At 46.9% G+C, this 15,842-nt stretch overlaps 1 protein-coding gene across 2 annotated transcripts in view; it reads right to left on the bottom strand.

Moving 5' to 3' along the window:
- The window catches only part of psme4a (proteasome activator subunit 4a), a 40,898-nt gene that overhangs the window by 13,756 nt on the left and 11,300 nt on the right, over positions 1-15,842 (bottom strand). For both annotated transcript variants that reach the window (XM_049007888.1, XM_049007889.1), the window contains 21 exons: positions 14,207-14,251; positions 13,470-13,619; positions 13,184-13,247; positions 12,848-12,922; positions 11,757-11,879; positions 11,411-11,503; positions 9,247-9,512; positions 7,828-8,014; positions 7,608-7,697; positions 7,430-7,494; positions 7,167-7,317; positions 4,764-4,862; positions 4,617-4,686; positions 4,460-4,527; positions 3,923-4,138; positions 2,459-2,616; positions 2,142-2,237; positions 1,507-1,562; positions 706-762; positions 331-386; positions 106-204 (listed from right to left, as the gene is read on the bottom strand). In XM_049007888.1, coding sequence (XP_048863845.1) covers positions 106-204; positions 331-386; positions 706-762; positions 1,507-1,562; positions 2,142-2,237; positions 2,459-2,616; positions 3,923-4,138; positions 4,460-4,527; positions 4,617-4,686; positions 4,764-4,862; positions 7,167-7,317; positions 7,430-7,494; positions 7,608-7,697; positions 7,828-8,014; positions 9,247-9,512; positions 11,411-11,503; positions 11,757-11,879; positions 12,848-12,922; positions 13,184-13,247; positions 13,470-13,619; positions 14,207-14,251 — 2,284 coding nt within the window. The remainder of the gene's footprint in view (positions 1-105; positions 205-330; positions 387-705; positions 763-1,506; positions 1,563-2,141; positions 2,238-2,458; positions 2,617-3,922; positions 4,139-4,459; positions 4,528-4,616; positions 4,687-4,763; positions 4,863-7,166; positions 7,318-7,429; positions 7,495-7,607; positions 7,698-7,827; positions 8,015-9,246; positions 9,513-11,410; positions 11,504-11,756; positions 11,880-12,847; positions 12,923-13,183; positions 13,248-13,469; positions 13,620-14,206; positions 14,252-15,842) is intronic.

Below are 15,842 nucleotides of genomic sequence, written 5' to 3'. Positions count from 1 at the left end.
CCACTACCCACCAAATGAGCCGCAGACGTCAGCCTGTCACCTTGGTTACGGCATAACGACAGGACTTCCCGAACAGGAAGTACTTTGCGGAGTGGAAACCCTCACCCTGTTCTCCATCGACTTTTTTACGAGGTTGAAACTCTTCCATCGGGAGTCGAACTCCTGCTTGTGGGAACCTTTGAAGTAGAGCAGGTCACCAATGATCTGCAGAAAGAGGTGGAAAGCAGGATCAACCAAAGCTACGCCCCGCGGCGCTTACATCTCGGGCTATTTACGTGCATGTCTCCGAATGATCGCTCCATACGGACCGTGACCATCTCTAAGACGCACCTTAATGATAGAAAAAAGTGACTTGGTGTCATCTTCTGAATGCTCCAGGATGTAGTCTGCAGGGACAAAGGTCACAGGATGTCTTCATAGACACAAACCAGTTCCTATACGAAGCTATTAAATTTAGACGAATTTTGGTTTAGAAAAATACTTTTCAAGCTTTGGATGAGAACAGCAGCTGAAACACATAATGGACTGACCTGCCCCTACTGTACAGAAGTGACACAAATCGCTGGATTACAATATTCCATCTTTAACCATGTGTGTCACTGCCAGCTGTGTTGTGCTTGGGGGGTGGGCATCAAGCCCTTCGTTCATAGCTCGTATATGTGCAATGTGTACATCCTGGGCGTGCCGGGGTGTGGGGGTACTCACGGAGAAGCTCCCTCATCACCTTGCAGATAGCCTCCCGATAGTTCTCCCTGATGAGGTCTGGGGGGGCAAGAAGTCATTATAACATTAGAGTGTGTTTCTGGAGAGTCCATAAGGCAGCAGGCCTATCCGGCCATGTTCGTCTCACTCTGCACGTCTGTCCTCCTCTCCCCCCCCCCCCCCGCTGCATTCTGTCCCATTACTGCCACTCATCCTGTTCCTTTTCTTCAATACATTTCTCCCATGCTTTCACACCCTCCTCCAGAATAACCCACCCCACTGACAGTCTATGGCACCCCCTCCCCCACTGAAAGGGAGAAAACTACTTATTCGAAGCATTTGTTTGTAATGTTGGCACTGAGAAAATTAAAAGTTGAGAATGTGAGTGTGTCATCCACACTAATAATGGCATCCTTTGACACAAACCCCATTAAACAGAGAAGGCTGTCTCTTCATATTAACACGTTCCTTTCAATCTACTTTCTCTGAAGATATGAATGACCTTCTCTTCCATTTAACCTTCTCTAAGCCCTTAGTGAAAGCTTTTCTTTCAAATTAGCTTCTTTGCATGCTAGACACACAGCAAGAGCCCACTGGGATTTCTGTCAAGGAGCAGGTGCCGTGTTTAGTTCGAACAGGTTTACTACATCTTTCATGAATTTAGCGGGACCCAGCAGATGCATCCATAAATGACATGCATCTAAAAATCAATGCACTAGCACGTTTCGCACACTCCTGCCAGCAGGTGGAGCTGACGAACAACACACCACTACCACCACTCTTTGGCGCTGGTGCCTGACTCACCATATTCCACACCGGTGTGAAGTGTGGTCTCTTCTAGGCTCACCAGGCTCTCCACCCTGGACCAAAGAGAGGACACAACCTCACAAAACTCCCAAACACACTTGGGAAATGGAGTAAAAGGGGACTGCGGGGGTGAAATTTATAAGATAATTATATTTCAAAGATAGGTATGTGCATGTCAGAGTAGAAAGACTAAAACAAGCTTTTTGTGTTAAAGTATTTTAATATGGGGCGGCATGCTGGTGCAGTGGTTAGCACTGTTGCCTCACACCTCTGGGACGTGGGTTCGAGTCTCCGCCTGGGTCACATGTGTGCGGAGTTTGCATGTTCTCCCCATGTCGTTGTGGGGTTTCCTCTGGGTACTCCGGTTCCCCCCCCCCACAGTCCAAAAACATGCTGAGGCTAATTGGACTTGCTAAATTGCCCGTAGGTGAGCATGTGTGAGTGCATGGTGTGTGAGTGTGCCCTGCGATGGGCTGGCCCCCATCCTGGGTTGTTCCCTGCCTCGTGCCCATTGCTTCCGGGATAGGCTCCGGACCCCCCGCGGCCCAGTAGGATAAGCGGTTTGGAAAATGGATGGATGGATGGATATAGTAAAGACAGAAGCGAGACAAGCTATGTAGTCAACTACTCACAGGCCGGGCACGGGCTCCCCATCCAGGGGTGGAAGCAAGTTCCCAGCTCCCAGCAGGCAGTGATGCACAATGGAAAGGCTCTGCAGGACGTCATCCCTGTAACAGGACGGGGTAAGGTGGCATGTTGCATAGAATCGGTGGTGTCAGTTCCAGACACTTTCAGCATCCAAAAGACTTCTGCTTTCCAACTAGTATTTCTGATCTACATCGCCAGTCTGCTCAGGCACCCTGTCCATCACAAAATGGCATTCTCTCCATCTTCGACCTGATTGCACTGCCCCCCCCCCCCCCCCAGCTTCACCACCCCCGGACCACACCTGTTCATGCCCTGCTCCCCCTCGGCGTATTTCTGTAGGCGCTGCAGCTCAGGCCGGAGAAGCAGGTCAAGGACATCGAAGACAAAGGTGACCTCCTCAGGGCTAGGCACGTGCCACTGGATCTGCAGGTTGAACAGGTCTCCTGGTCGCCCCCAGTCCTGCGAGGCAAAAACGGGCCAAAACGTTAAATCGGTGCCACTGGGACCCACAAGGAAGCCCTGAGATACTCATAAATCAAGCATTCACAGATATTCAGGTGCATGGCTGAAGGCCAAAGATCAGATGTCTGGAATTACAGCAGTTTAAAACAACATTCACAAAACACAGTAACAAAAACAATCGGGACTTTGGCAGTATTTTGTTTTATTAGAAAAGTACCTACAGGTACAATAATAATTCAGAGCTTGAAAGGATTTGGTTCCACATCCCATCACAGCGAGGCTTTAAAAATAACACATTTCCTCTCCGCGTGGCACTTGGCAGGTGAACTGGGTCAAGTGGCCTCAGAGCTGACATATCAGAGCTGGATTGGGACGGCACTCAGCTCACCCGAGAAGGGGTGGAGAGGAACACGTCGGACTCTGTGAGGCCTAAAACTAGGTTTGTTTAGTCAATGAACCATCACAATATCATATGAGTTCTGCGAGCCTTTGCCAAGCAGTGCACAAGATAACTAGTGCCTCAGCCTGCATATTTCCGAATACTGGGTCTTTCAAAAGCAAACGCTGGGTGACAATGTGATATTCAGTATATCAGTTGTTGATGCTACTTCAACTTGATGCCTATATTACTATGCATTATGGGGTGCAAAGATGATGATTACAAAAAATGCCATATTCCACAGTCGGGGTGAGTACAGGCCTCACAGGTTTAATTATTATCCCTGTCTAGATAAACTCAGGAAGGGAATGGCAGCTTCTTCGAGGGCACAGACCGTCTAACGGTGTGACAGTCCTGGCCATCCAAGCTCAACCCCCCCAGCAGGGAAGAGGTCTAATAGGATTGGAGTTAGCTTACTGACACTGATCCAATTAGCACCTACAAAATGGACAACCTGTTTTGTAACTGGTCTAAGACCAACAGGGGTTTTGCCTCTTTCCTGAACAGACCTTCTCCACCCGACTGCGACAGCCAGACAGCTCAACATGGGCGACATGATTTGCCAATGAATAAAGTGTCCTTTGTCTTACAGAATTTGCAAACTCTGCCAGCTAACCTTAGCATTGGGTTTCTATGATTTTGGATTCACCCTCATGCATCTACAGGAAAATCCATGGAGGGGGCTATTTTAAAGCCAGTTGAGAGCATTGTTGAACACGTGCATCATGGCAAAGTTCCCAAAAAGTCATTGTTATGTATACAAATTCATCAGGCTCGTGAGGAGCGAAGGGTAGCCTGTATTAGCATACAGAGCAGGTGAACAGGGTTTGCCTGGTAAACAGGCTACATGTTGTTGGGCGCTACCTTGACGGGCAGGTAGTCCTGGAGGGGCCAGTGGAACCCCCCCGGGATGCTGCAGTACTCCGTAGGGTAGATTAGGGCAGTTGAGCGCAGCATGTGGTGCAGCAGGTTGCAGGCCAGGCTGTAACCCTGCTTGCTCTTGAGGTGCAACGTCAGTTGCAGAATCTGTACCAGCTGTGAGCAGTAGGGCAACAGCTTGTCGCCATCCACACGGGCCACCTGAAGGAAGAGATGGTGGTGGTAGAGGCGGGGGGACGTGAGAGGTGGCAAGGATGTTGAACTGTAGAACCATTTTCTCTTTGAGGGATATTAAAAAAAACTTTACATTATGTTGAATATATTGCTGTATAACATGCTAAATATAATTATGTATTTAAGGAGCAAATAATTAACCAAATCATACATGATATAATAAATACAAAACAGGGAAACCTGTCAGTTAAAATCAGGTTATACTATCAGCCAGCATACACTTTGGACTGTAAAAAGATGCTGGGGCATCAAGGGGAATAAAGCCCTCCTTCTGACCTATAACCTCACCTCTGAGAGAAGCTGGAGGTTCCAAAGCAGCTCCTTGTCAAGCTCTTCCTCCTTGAGGACCTCTTCATCTGTGGAGGACGACAGAACTGAGATAAGTGTCCACACACCCACGCAAAAGCAGACACAGACACAGACAAGGAAGGAGCCAGACACTTACTGGCTGTGATCTGGGTTATGGCGTTGCAACAGCGTGGCACAAAAAGTTTCAGAGATTCTGCTGGGTGACACTAGAAGAGAAAGGCAGGATGGGTAAACGGCGCAGGGTGAAGCCAGCAAGGACGATGAAGCCAGGATTGGCACGCACCTTGGCTGCAGCTCGGCACATGTCAGCCACCATCCGGCCTGCTACCCGCGTCTCGAAGATGTTGGTCGTGGCGAAGTTGAAGACCTTCTCCAGGGCCACCTGAAGGGACACGTAAGACCAATGGCTGGTAAAAGCCTGCATAGATTATTACACAATGTTTACACATTGGGAGAGAGAGCTAGTGTTTCGTTGTACCCGTTTGATGTCATCTCAATATTCATTTCCAATATTCAAGAACAGTAAAAGTACAGAGGACAGTAAAAAACCCAGATGTCGTTCTTGCCCAGATCCAAATATGAAGGATACACCAGTTGCATCCTCGCCAGTGAGAATGATTCCATGATTTACTGCATCCCAAGTTCATTCTTGGGAGGCAAATTAGCATGATCGCTCCTGCCAAGATCACAAATACGATCTTTGCGTTCTTAATATTGAGAAACTCCCACTGGTTTACATGTGTTGCTGAGCAGGAGGAGCAGGAAAGGTGGAACCCATCACGAATACCCCAGTCACATGACTTCTGTCGCAAGATGGCCAGAGGTCCCAGCCCCACTCCACACTCTAAGTAAACCGGTGCTTGGGACATGTAGACCCTTTGCACACAGTGGCCCTGAAGACTTTCCCTCATTCTCTAAAATGTCCATCATAGGTTATTTTTAGATATGTAGGGCAGCAGGGCTCAGAAAACTACCTGTGGGCCTTGCGGGGCTGGTAATGACAAACCCAGAACCTGAAGCTGTTGGATTCCCCTGCTCTCTTTATTTGTAAACCTGCCTGGCCTTGGCAGGTCACTGTGCTTATACATCCCAATGGCCCTTTACACCCAAACCATTCTTTGCATTCCGGGAATTGAGAAATATCCAGAGAAATATCCAAAGAAATCTGACAGGGGAGAATTCACACAAAATAAATAGCAGGTGTCATGTCAGATGGACTTTTCATCCGTTTTTTTAGTTTGGGTTGAGATTAAGATCCATTAACTAAATTTAACCCTCTGGGGTCTTGGGGTAGGGAACACACTTTCACTGATTGGGGCATGGTCACACATTTCATTCAATATCATAAACTAAATTCATGGCAAATTAATCATTTCTTAAATATTTGTTTTGGAATTATACTCATGGGGCGGCTTGGTGGTGCAGTGGTTAGCACTGTATGGGGCGGCTTGGTGGTGCAGTGGTTAGCACTGTTGACTCACAGGTTCGAGTCTCCGCCTGGGTAACGTGTGTGGAGTTTGCATGTTCTCCCCATGTCGTCGTGGGGTTTCCTCCGGGTACTCCGGTTTCCCCCCACAGTCCAAACACATGCTGAGGCTGATTGGACTTGCTAAATTGCCCGTAGGAGTGCATGTGTGAGTGAATGGTGTGTGAGTGTGCTCTGCGATGGGCTGGCCCCCCATCCTGAATTGTTCATGTATATTTCTCATGCCCATTGCTTCCGGGATGGGCTTCGGACCCCCCGCGGCTAAGTAGGATTTGGAAAATGTATGGATGGATGGAATTACACTCAGCTTAATTTTAATGTACTTCGTAAATATGTCAGATTTATGGTAAGTTTGTAATTTGACATCAAAGTACAGACATTGCAAAATGTAGTTTGTAACACTTGCAGAAACATTATAAAAGTACATAGTAAGCAATGGTGGCAGTTTGATTTGATCCCAGATATCTGATAACCAAAGTCTTAGGTACATGAAGATGACTAAATGGTGCAGTTGCAACGTTAATATGTAGGAGCTTTCATATGCATGCATGAGCCATTCACACCTGGCCACCCCCCCCCCCCCCCCAACCCCGTTATTATGGTGCTGATGGGGATGTATCTGGATCGCGTTTCACTGTTGCATTCTTCATCAAACTATGATGCGAATGCGATTTGAATACATGGTAATGTGGCTATTTAGGATGTGAATAGTGATCTTCAGGTGAGAGTGGTACTACACGTCCCCGATGCAGGTAAAACAAGGTAAGGTAACAAAGTAAGTTTACTTTTTTGCCTATTTAACATAATTTTAACATAACTTTAATACTTCTGACAATGGACGTTGTGAATTGAAGACAGATTACGGATTTAGTCATCGTTTCTTTCATGCTTCTTAAGATTTCAGTGAGTTGTGAACTGAAATACACGAGAAAGATACGCGGCATTGCCGACGATGCCCTCGTCCTCACAGTGTTAAGCTCCCTAAAGACAGAATGCAAATGTATATTTGGGATTCCCTTCTTGCACATCAGTTTCCATTTATTTACATATGTGGGTGCATAGAGCAGCCATATCTGACTGTGTCTTAAAGATGGTCAGAGTAAGGCGCCTACTCATAGTCGCGTCAGCTGGGCATGTGGGATGGCCATGACGTCCAGCCCCAAGGAGGTTCAGGGAGCCCCCTTAGAGCTAGTAACCTACCTGAAAGATGTCCATGGAGCACTGTGTGAGGATGGTGCTGAAGGTGGAAGATAGACCGAGCTCCACCAGACTCTCCAGGTGGGTCATCTTCTCTGTCTCCATCTCCTCACGGGTCTGTTCCAGCGTGCTGCTGTCGATCAGCGCAAAGCACCTGCACATACGGACGTTTTTTTTTTTTTTATGCATGCAGACATTAATTCATCTACGCACATTCCAGTTCCCTCCATACTAATAAAGGCAACTGACATGGAGATTCCGAGTACCTGTCCATGAACTGAAGCACAAAGTCTTCAAACTCTGCCGAGGCGGAGCACAGCTCCCGCTCAACCTGAGGACCAGAGAATAAAGAGAGAAAGAAAAAACGATGGAAACACAGGAAGCGAGAATCACAGAGAAGCTGAAAGAAACCGAAGCAGCAGCAGCGAGATGCAAGAAACTCACTTCTGTCAGGTCGCTTCTTTCGTGAATGGCGGACGAGCAGTCAACCAAAGGCACGAGAGTAGAAAAGGTTGCGATGAACTGGAATGTGATCTGCAGAGCAGAGAGAAAGCATAAGGCGTATTTGTTAGAAGACGGCAGACCTGACCTGCCACATGAATACAGGTCTGTAAGTAAAGTAAGATGGATAAACATGTGGTATGATCATCAGGAGGCAACCCACCATGCACTTGCTGAAGTCGTTGGGGTCAACGCCTGGCAGGGCCCTCATGAGAAGGGGTAGCATGTGTGTAGGACCCTCAGGGTAGTGGGGCCCCCCAGTGACCAGGCTGCGAGCCACGCCGATCATGCAGCTTAGCGTAGCTGTCAGTTGGTGCGGCTCAGTAAGTGTCTCCAGAGCGGGGTAGGTCCTGGTTGGGGAAACGGGCCGCAGAGGGGTTTCAATACTTTCAGTAATTTCACCAGTGAGTGGCATAGTGACCTGTAATATGAGGGTTGCTGGATTAAATCCCTAAGTCATCTCTCCAGTAAAATAATTAGCCGCATACCAAGGTGAAAAACTAAGCTCTGTAAACTACACAACAAGACTCAGTTTTCCTGCTTTAAACCTACCCTGCCATGCAGTCAGGCTTTCATGACAGCTATGGAATCAGCTATACTCCTCACACTAGATAACAAATAAAACTGAAACCATTTCTGTCATGAACTTGCTTTATCAGCATGTTTGGGGTGATCTGCAGAGAGTTACTGCCCCATAAAACGCTGCAGGCGGGAGTGGCCTGCAGCACAGGCAGGAAGCCGCATCATCCATTTTGAAAGGCTGTCCGTAAGTGGCATTCATTTTACTGCATTTGAGCTGAAATTCCCTCCACCGTAGTGGTATAAGATTTAGCCTGTCAACATTTTCTAAGATTAGATTAGATTCAACTTTTATTGTCATGCTCCCCAGTTTAGGTACAGAGCTATTGGGAGATCAATATAGAAGCTGAGCAAAACCAGTCCGCAAGAATCTTCAATATCCGATGTCAAAATACCATTAACTATTAATATAAACAGAAGCAAATCCCAGTCCTTACCAAACAGTGGCCCACTTCCTCAGCGAGCAGACAGAAATCCTGTTTCACCACTTATCACCAAAAACAAAGATCTGATCACCCCTAAATCACTTCAATCTGTTATCCATAATCCTATGTGCACCTTGCACCAGGCTCCCATATCATTTTGTCATAAAGAAAAAACAGTCAGTCACACGAGTGACTGCAGTGACTTCACAAATGCAACTGACTCCAGCTATTTCCTCCTAGGGGCGCCTTATCCAATAGCCCACAGTACCCATGACAACTCAGGAGGGGTGACATCCGGCATGCCCACCTGCTCCTTTTCACTCTACAAGCACCGTTGAATTACGTAACACACTTGTGCCACAGTGTCATCCACTCGATTCCACCCACAGCCCTGCCGGGGCCCAGTGGACGTCCGCTTGACAGCCAGAGCAGCTGTCCGAGCCCCCTGGGGGCTAATGTGTCCCATGTGACACTGGGAGGCTCCCTCAACACTTAGGTTTTAATACATAGTGACAATGTTTTTAAACCCCAAAACAGGAGTCAGCCGGTCATGATGTGCAGAATTATGGAAAACTCACTTCTCCAGCACTGGGGGGATGACGAGCTCAGGCCGCATCAGCGCCAGATTCTGCAGGGCCTGCGCCGCATCCAGGCTACCTGTCTTGCTGAACATGGCCAGCAGCACCGGCTGCATCATGCTCTCTACGAAGTCGGTGACATCTTGCTCTGTCAGCTTGTAGCTGTTGGGCACGGGGGTCAGCCAAGTGGGCTTCCGGTAGCGCTCACGGTGCAGCCGCCGCACCACACTGGCGGGGAGACGCTGAAGAAGCTTCATCAGCTTCATCTGGATGCACAAGAAAGGAAAGAGAATCTCAGCTGGTCAGGAGCTGGCAGGCACTGTAAATCATACATTAATGCAAGATTACTGCGAAGCCTGTGCTTCTGTCCCAAGAACCACAGGGCACAGGGAAGGGGACACCCTGGATGGGATGCCAGTCCATCACAGGGCATGGGCTAGTGGACAATCTGGATGGGATACCAGTCTATCGCAGGGCACAGGGTAGGGGGCAGCCTGTATGGGATGCCAGTCTATCACAGGGCACAGGGTAGGGGGCAGCCTGTATGGGATGCCAGTCTATCACAGGGCACAGGTTAGGGGGCAGCCTGCATGGGATGCCAGTCCATCACAGGGCACAGGGTAGGGGACAGCCTGTATGGGATGCCAGTCCATCACAGGGCACAGGGTAGGGGACAGCTTGTATGGGATGCCAGTCTATTACAGGGCACAGGGTCCATCACAGGGCACAGGGTAGGGGACAGCCTGTGTGGGATGCCAGTCTATCACAGGGCACAGGGTAGGGGACAGCCTGTGTGGGATGCCAGTCTATCACAGGGCACAGGGTAGGGGACAGCCTGTGTGGGATGCCAGTCTATCACAGGGCACAGGGTAGGGGGCAGCCTGTATGGGATGCCAGTCTATCACAGGGCATGCCCATGAACAATATACACACCCTAACCCTAATGTCTTTGGGTTGTGAGCCATAACCCAAGTAACACAGGGAAGATAAGCAAAGCAGTGGAAATTATACAGTTGGACGGAAAATGATACATATGAAAAAAGTTAAGAATTCAACTGATGCGCTAAACAGAAAAGTAGAGCTAACAGGAACACTCTAATCTACAGAGACATGTGTGGTATTTAATACAGATATTGTGTGTTCTGTACTGAGTGTCCATGGGGCAGCTGACATTAAGCATTATCTTTCAGCTGAAGAAAACATAAGCAGTTGTGTGCTGGTAACATTATACTGAACTGGAGAACTGGAGAACCTTCGCAGCCAGTATTACATCACCCGAATATGACACCTGTGGGATAGCTTTCCAAGTAAAAGCAATCGTGAAAATTAAATTACCTAGAATGTGAAGAGAGCAGTGAAAGGCTTTGATGAGCTCTGATGTTTACATCAATCCCATTTTTATCCCAGACCCCCCCCCCCCCAATTTCCACTGATTATACCCACACCCTATTAGAATCCCTGTTCATTATTGTGACAGTGACCAAACCCGGAAAAAACTCAACGGTGAGCAATAGCGGTACTGACAGTGATTAATTATGAGGCATGTGGAGGCAGAACAGAAGGATGACGAGACCTGAGGCAGGCAGAAAAGGCATGTGCGTTGTGTGACAGGGAAGCCATTTATAGTTGTGGCAGCCTCGCCTTGAGCGCCTGCGGTATGCCCAAATCATACACAAAGGATAAGGAAGGCAGCATCAGCCCTCCCCCTAGGACACCTTATCCAATCAAAAGTCAGCATTCAGATCCAGCTGTTACTTAAATATGTGGAAACGTGCCTAGGGAGCAGTCTGCTGGGAAATAGAAAACTGATGATGCATGTCCATAAAAGTAAGCTTTTAAGCATTATTCATTTAGCAAGAGCCTCATATAATACCTTCATTTTACCCCGAATACTCCATATGCTTCCTGGGATTTAATACATTTATTTGCTATGATAGTGTAACGTAACACATGGTGTTTCACAGCAACAAATTAAACACAAGCAAAGCAAAGTCTCATTGACACAGTTCACATTAAAAAAGGTCTGGTTAATTGTTACCCTTATAATGATTACAGGCCACCCACTCAGGACATGACAAATGCCCCTTTGCAATGCAGTGAGAAAGTACGATGCCCCCAGAGGCAGAGCAGCCCCATTCTGTATGCTGATGTCAAGCTCACTCACCAGCCAGCGGCCGTGATTTGAGGGATGGAAGAATGAGGTGATGCTTTTGAAAAGGCCGGTCAGCTGTTTCTGGGCTTGCTTACTGGGTCCTCCCTGTCAGAGACAGAACAGACTTTCACACCTGTGCTCCACGGCCCAGAAAAGCAGCCCAAACTTAGGGAAAGCACTTGGTTGGCCACAATAACAATTTTGGGTTTACCTGTGTCATGCCTCCCTTTTAAAACCAAGTAACACTGTGGTTCTGATTCACATTTTCTATGACAAATTATTCATTTCCACACAAGAAAGCCTGCATATCCATCACGCACAGGAAGAGGATGCTAACGGCATGACCTAGGACACTAACCAGAAGTGAGGACACCCAGATGACGACGTGGCCGATGTCGTAGGCGTTCGTCACATATCTCGGAACCAACATCTGACTGGTTCCCACCGGAAGATTTAAACTTCGCAAGATTCTGGTAAATATCTGAAACACATAGAGATCATTGAAATCACATATCTCCAAACCTAAGAACAAAGGGGTAAAATTACTTAAAACTATTCAGGTGCTGGAGGGATCACACCTTTGTATGAAATAAAAAGTGTTCTTTATAAGGTGACTTCATTAATCATAGGAAACAAACTCACCATTTTAAACAAAGCCATCCATTTATTCATACAAAAGGTGACTAATGGAATGGGCCATTATCAACACCGTTTTGCTGGATACGATAGACGATTAGGATCAGCAGCAACATATTGACCTCTGCTGTCGGGGGTCTAGAATCAGGGGTCAAACTCTCAGATTGCAGGCAGTGTGTAAAACAAGCACGCAAGCATGCATGCACACGGTCCCGGCTTACAGAGCAACAGGCCAGAGAAACGGGGTACCCTCAGGAAAAGAGGGACCTGATGATGCCGTCAGATATAATGCATTACAAATGCAGATAGGTAAGTATTCCGAAAACTTCCAAATTGCTCAACTGAAAATCCAACAAAATAGGTACAAAGTTGAAGGTAGAATGCCAACCTGGATAATTAGTCAAACAAGCAAACAAACACCCACACAGAGGACAGTGAGCTCAGATCAGACCGGTCAACTGTGAAAAGCAGAACCGACTGCCTGGCTCAGTAATGTTGTAAATGAGTAAAAGAGCATGCATCTACGTAAGAGAAGAACAATGCACAGTGTATATCACCCAGGAATAACACACAGCCACCACTGGCTGCAATAGGATACCGATAACCTTCCTATCGGAGGTGGAAGGGAAACATGGAGCACTGCTGGGGCAGGCCAGGAGCAGGAGACTACCAGACGGTTATTGCACTCAATTTCAGCTATGCCCTTACTGGTAGCAATGATGCTCATTTTATGCTTGTTCCTTTAAGTCACACCCAACATGGGGGGAAGGATCAGGATAATGAGTCAAAGAAGGAGGGGGGCTGTTCACCTACCTTGGGAATATAGGGATCCCAGTCAATGTAGCCGATGTTGTCATTGGCAAGGCGGGCAAAGAGGTTCACTAGATGCTGGGGGGGGGGGGGGGGTGGTTAGAGGAGGGGGAAAGTTATGAAAATGTAGCATAACAGTCGTTTAGACCTTTTGGCACAATCGCTAGAGAAACATCCAAGTTCTGCAGCTTATGAGCATGAAGCTTATTTCACTAATGAGTTAAACGATCCAACCAAACAAGATAAAAGGCACCTCCCTAGTCAGGTGTGTGATTAACGAGTCAATTGCAACTAGGGGTATTAACACCCAAACCAACCGTGACCAGGGCCCCTACTTACCACCTCCCAGCTTGGCAGGTTCTGCACTGACAGCCACAAATCTATTAGCTCTTTGAACCAAAGCCTGAAAAAAAGAAGAGACGTGCACCCTTTCACAAGGTCTCCAGCCAGAACAGTACTGGACCATGTATTCTACTGATATATGTCACGCATAGACTCTATCAATTGAACTGGTGCTGTTCTAAGGTTCAAGGCTGACTATAAGCCTCTTCGATGGTGTTCCAATGAAGCAGTGAAGACGTTTTCCCCACTGCCGGGTGTGTGAAGCCCTGAATCGGACACTCACTGGAAGCCCTGGTGATGCAGCTCCGGGGGCAGTGTGGTGGGCAGGAAGAGCTCGAAGTAGCTGATGGCCCTCTGCATGGTGACATCGAAGGGGCAGAGCAGCGGGCGCCATTCATCTAGCATCTCCTGGGTGGATGATGCTGGGAAGTACCTGAGGGCACCAGGAAAAGGTCACCTTGAGGAGGCAGGCAAGCAGGTAAGACCCGCACTGAAACAAAAATCGCTCTTACAATGTTATCAAAGCACGCAATTCATCATCTTCGCAACCAACTAATATTAGGAATTTTAGAAATGTATGGATTTTAGTAGAAATAAAGGCTACTTAGTGAGCAGGTCTAACATCTCCTCAAAGACACAATGCTGTGTACAGACTACATAGCCACCCGGCCACCACTTCTGTGGTCATGAGGACTTCCTGACAGTCAGTCAGCTGAGTGCCAACTCCAATTTGCACTATCCCAGTAACAGGAAACTCTGGAGGTGATTGGTGTGATATGAGGTGATACACTGTCACCACTGCAAGACTGGAGGTCATTCCCACAACGCACTGCACAAAAATTAAAAATGGAATGCTGTAGCAGCAAAAGACTTCAGCAGTTAATATAAATAATGATAATATAAATAATGACCACAATTAAATTTTTAAATTACAAACTTGATTTTAAAGTGTTTTAAAACAAAAAGAACTTGACTTAAACTGGAACCGGTCAATATTTCATATTTTTAAAGGATACTCACGGCCTGCAGCTTTTCACAAGTGTTTTCAGCACATTTTCAACAGAGCTGGAGAAGAGAAGTGGGGGTGGGGGGAGAGAGGAGGAGGTTCAAATGCCATTTTCAGGAAGAAAAAAAAAATCCCAGAGGCTCAAGAATGCAGGTGGTTATTAATCAAGACAATGAGCGCACTGAGCACACCGATGCACAAAACCGCCAACGTGCAAAAAACAGGAGCCTGCTCTCATCACAAACACCCAGATCAATCTTCCTACTGCGATCCTGACCTAGGGAAGCGTGTGACCCATAAGGAAGAAGCAGGGCTTGCGTGTCCACGGCAACAGGAAGGAAGCTGCAACTTTGATGTAACTTTTTTTCATCAGACGTACTGGCTCCTGCAGCCTCCAAATGCTGAACACTGAGCATTAAATCCCTACTTTCTTTTGACGCATAGCTCTGCATTAAAAGCCTACTTCGTCCCAATGAGTAGCTGTGCATATACTTCCTACTTCATCATGAGTAATTGTGTATTGAATCCCTGCTTTGCCCAGATGAGTAATTATGTACTGAATTGCTGCTTCATCCCGCTGAGTAACTGTGCATTAAATACCTACTTTGTCCTAACGAGTAACTGTGTATTGAACCCCAACTTCACCCAGATCATTAACTGTGTATTGAAACCCTACTTCGTCCCAATGAGTAACTGTGTATTGAATCCCTGCTTTGCCCGGATGAGTAATTATATTGAATCGCTGCTTCATCCTGATAAGAAACTGCATAAATTGAAGAAGCTTGCTAAGATCCTGCTCTTCCATTTGACCTCATGCAGTTAGCTACCAGTGACAGTTTTAACGAAACCAAATGGATGTCACAGGGGCATTTTTATACTGATTTTAAAGTGACCTCACAGTCTCACAGCTCCATTAACCACATAAAGGGGAGTGGCATCTCCAGTCTATTTACTCTCGATTCAGTTCTTTGCATTTCTTTCTGTATTACATTCAGAAATTTTTGCATGACCATTACAAATAGCTCCTTATGTAAAGGAAAATTGCAACTATGCAACCACACACCAACAACCACAGGAAAACTGTGGGCTCATTTTAATTTTCCTATGTTACATATCAAACTACAGAGATAAATCAAAATTGTTTTCTTGTTTGCCATTTCATCTTCAGCCATATTAATCAGAAAAGTCTGCAACAAGGAAAGACAGTTTCGTATTAAATACAAGACAGGTGTCTATCAATATATCTCCATACTCTGGGGTCTGTGAGGTCATGTGATAGCTGCAAGGAGAGCTCTGGGGTACAACACACATGTCATCTGTAAGCAGCTGGCCTTGACGCTTAAACCCATGATACCGAAGATTTTACACCAGTGACAATGCTGTGGTTTTTGAACTCAAGGTAAAACACCTTTTGTTCCATTTAATCCCATCAGCAAAACTCATCAGCCTCTGAGGGACATGTGACTGTAGAACTGGAAACAAAAGAGCAACAACTTCCTGCCCACAATATTGACATAACGCTGACACCCCCTGACTAAAGAACCACGTCGGCAATACTCAGGAGAAAACGCAGCAGCGTCAGTGACGATGAGGCCAAATGCAGACAGCTGGGGAAAGTTGCAGTGCGACATTCTCCAAAGCCAATCGGCT

This window comes from Brienomyrus brachyistius, chromosome 3 (genome assembly GCF_023856365.1).
Source record: "Brienomyrus brachyistius isolate T26 chromosome 3, BBRACH_0.4, whole genome shotgun sequence".
NCBI lineage: Eukaryota > Metazoa > Chordata > Actinopteri > Osteoglossiformes > Mormyridae > Brienomyrus > Brienomyrus brachyistius.
This window is presented reverse-complemented; position numbering and strand designations above follow the sequence as displayed.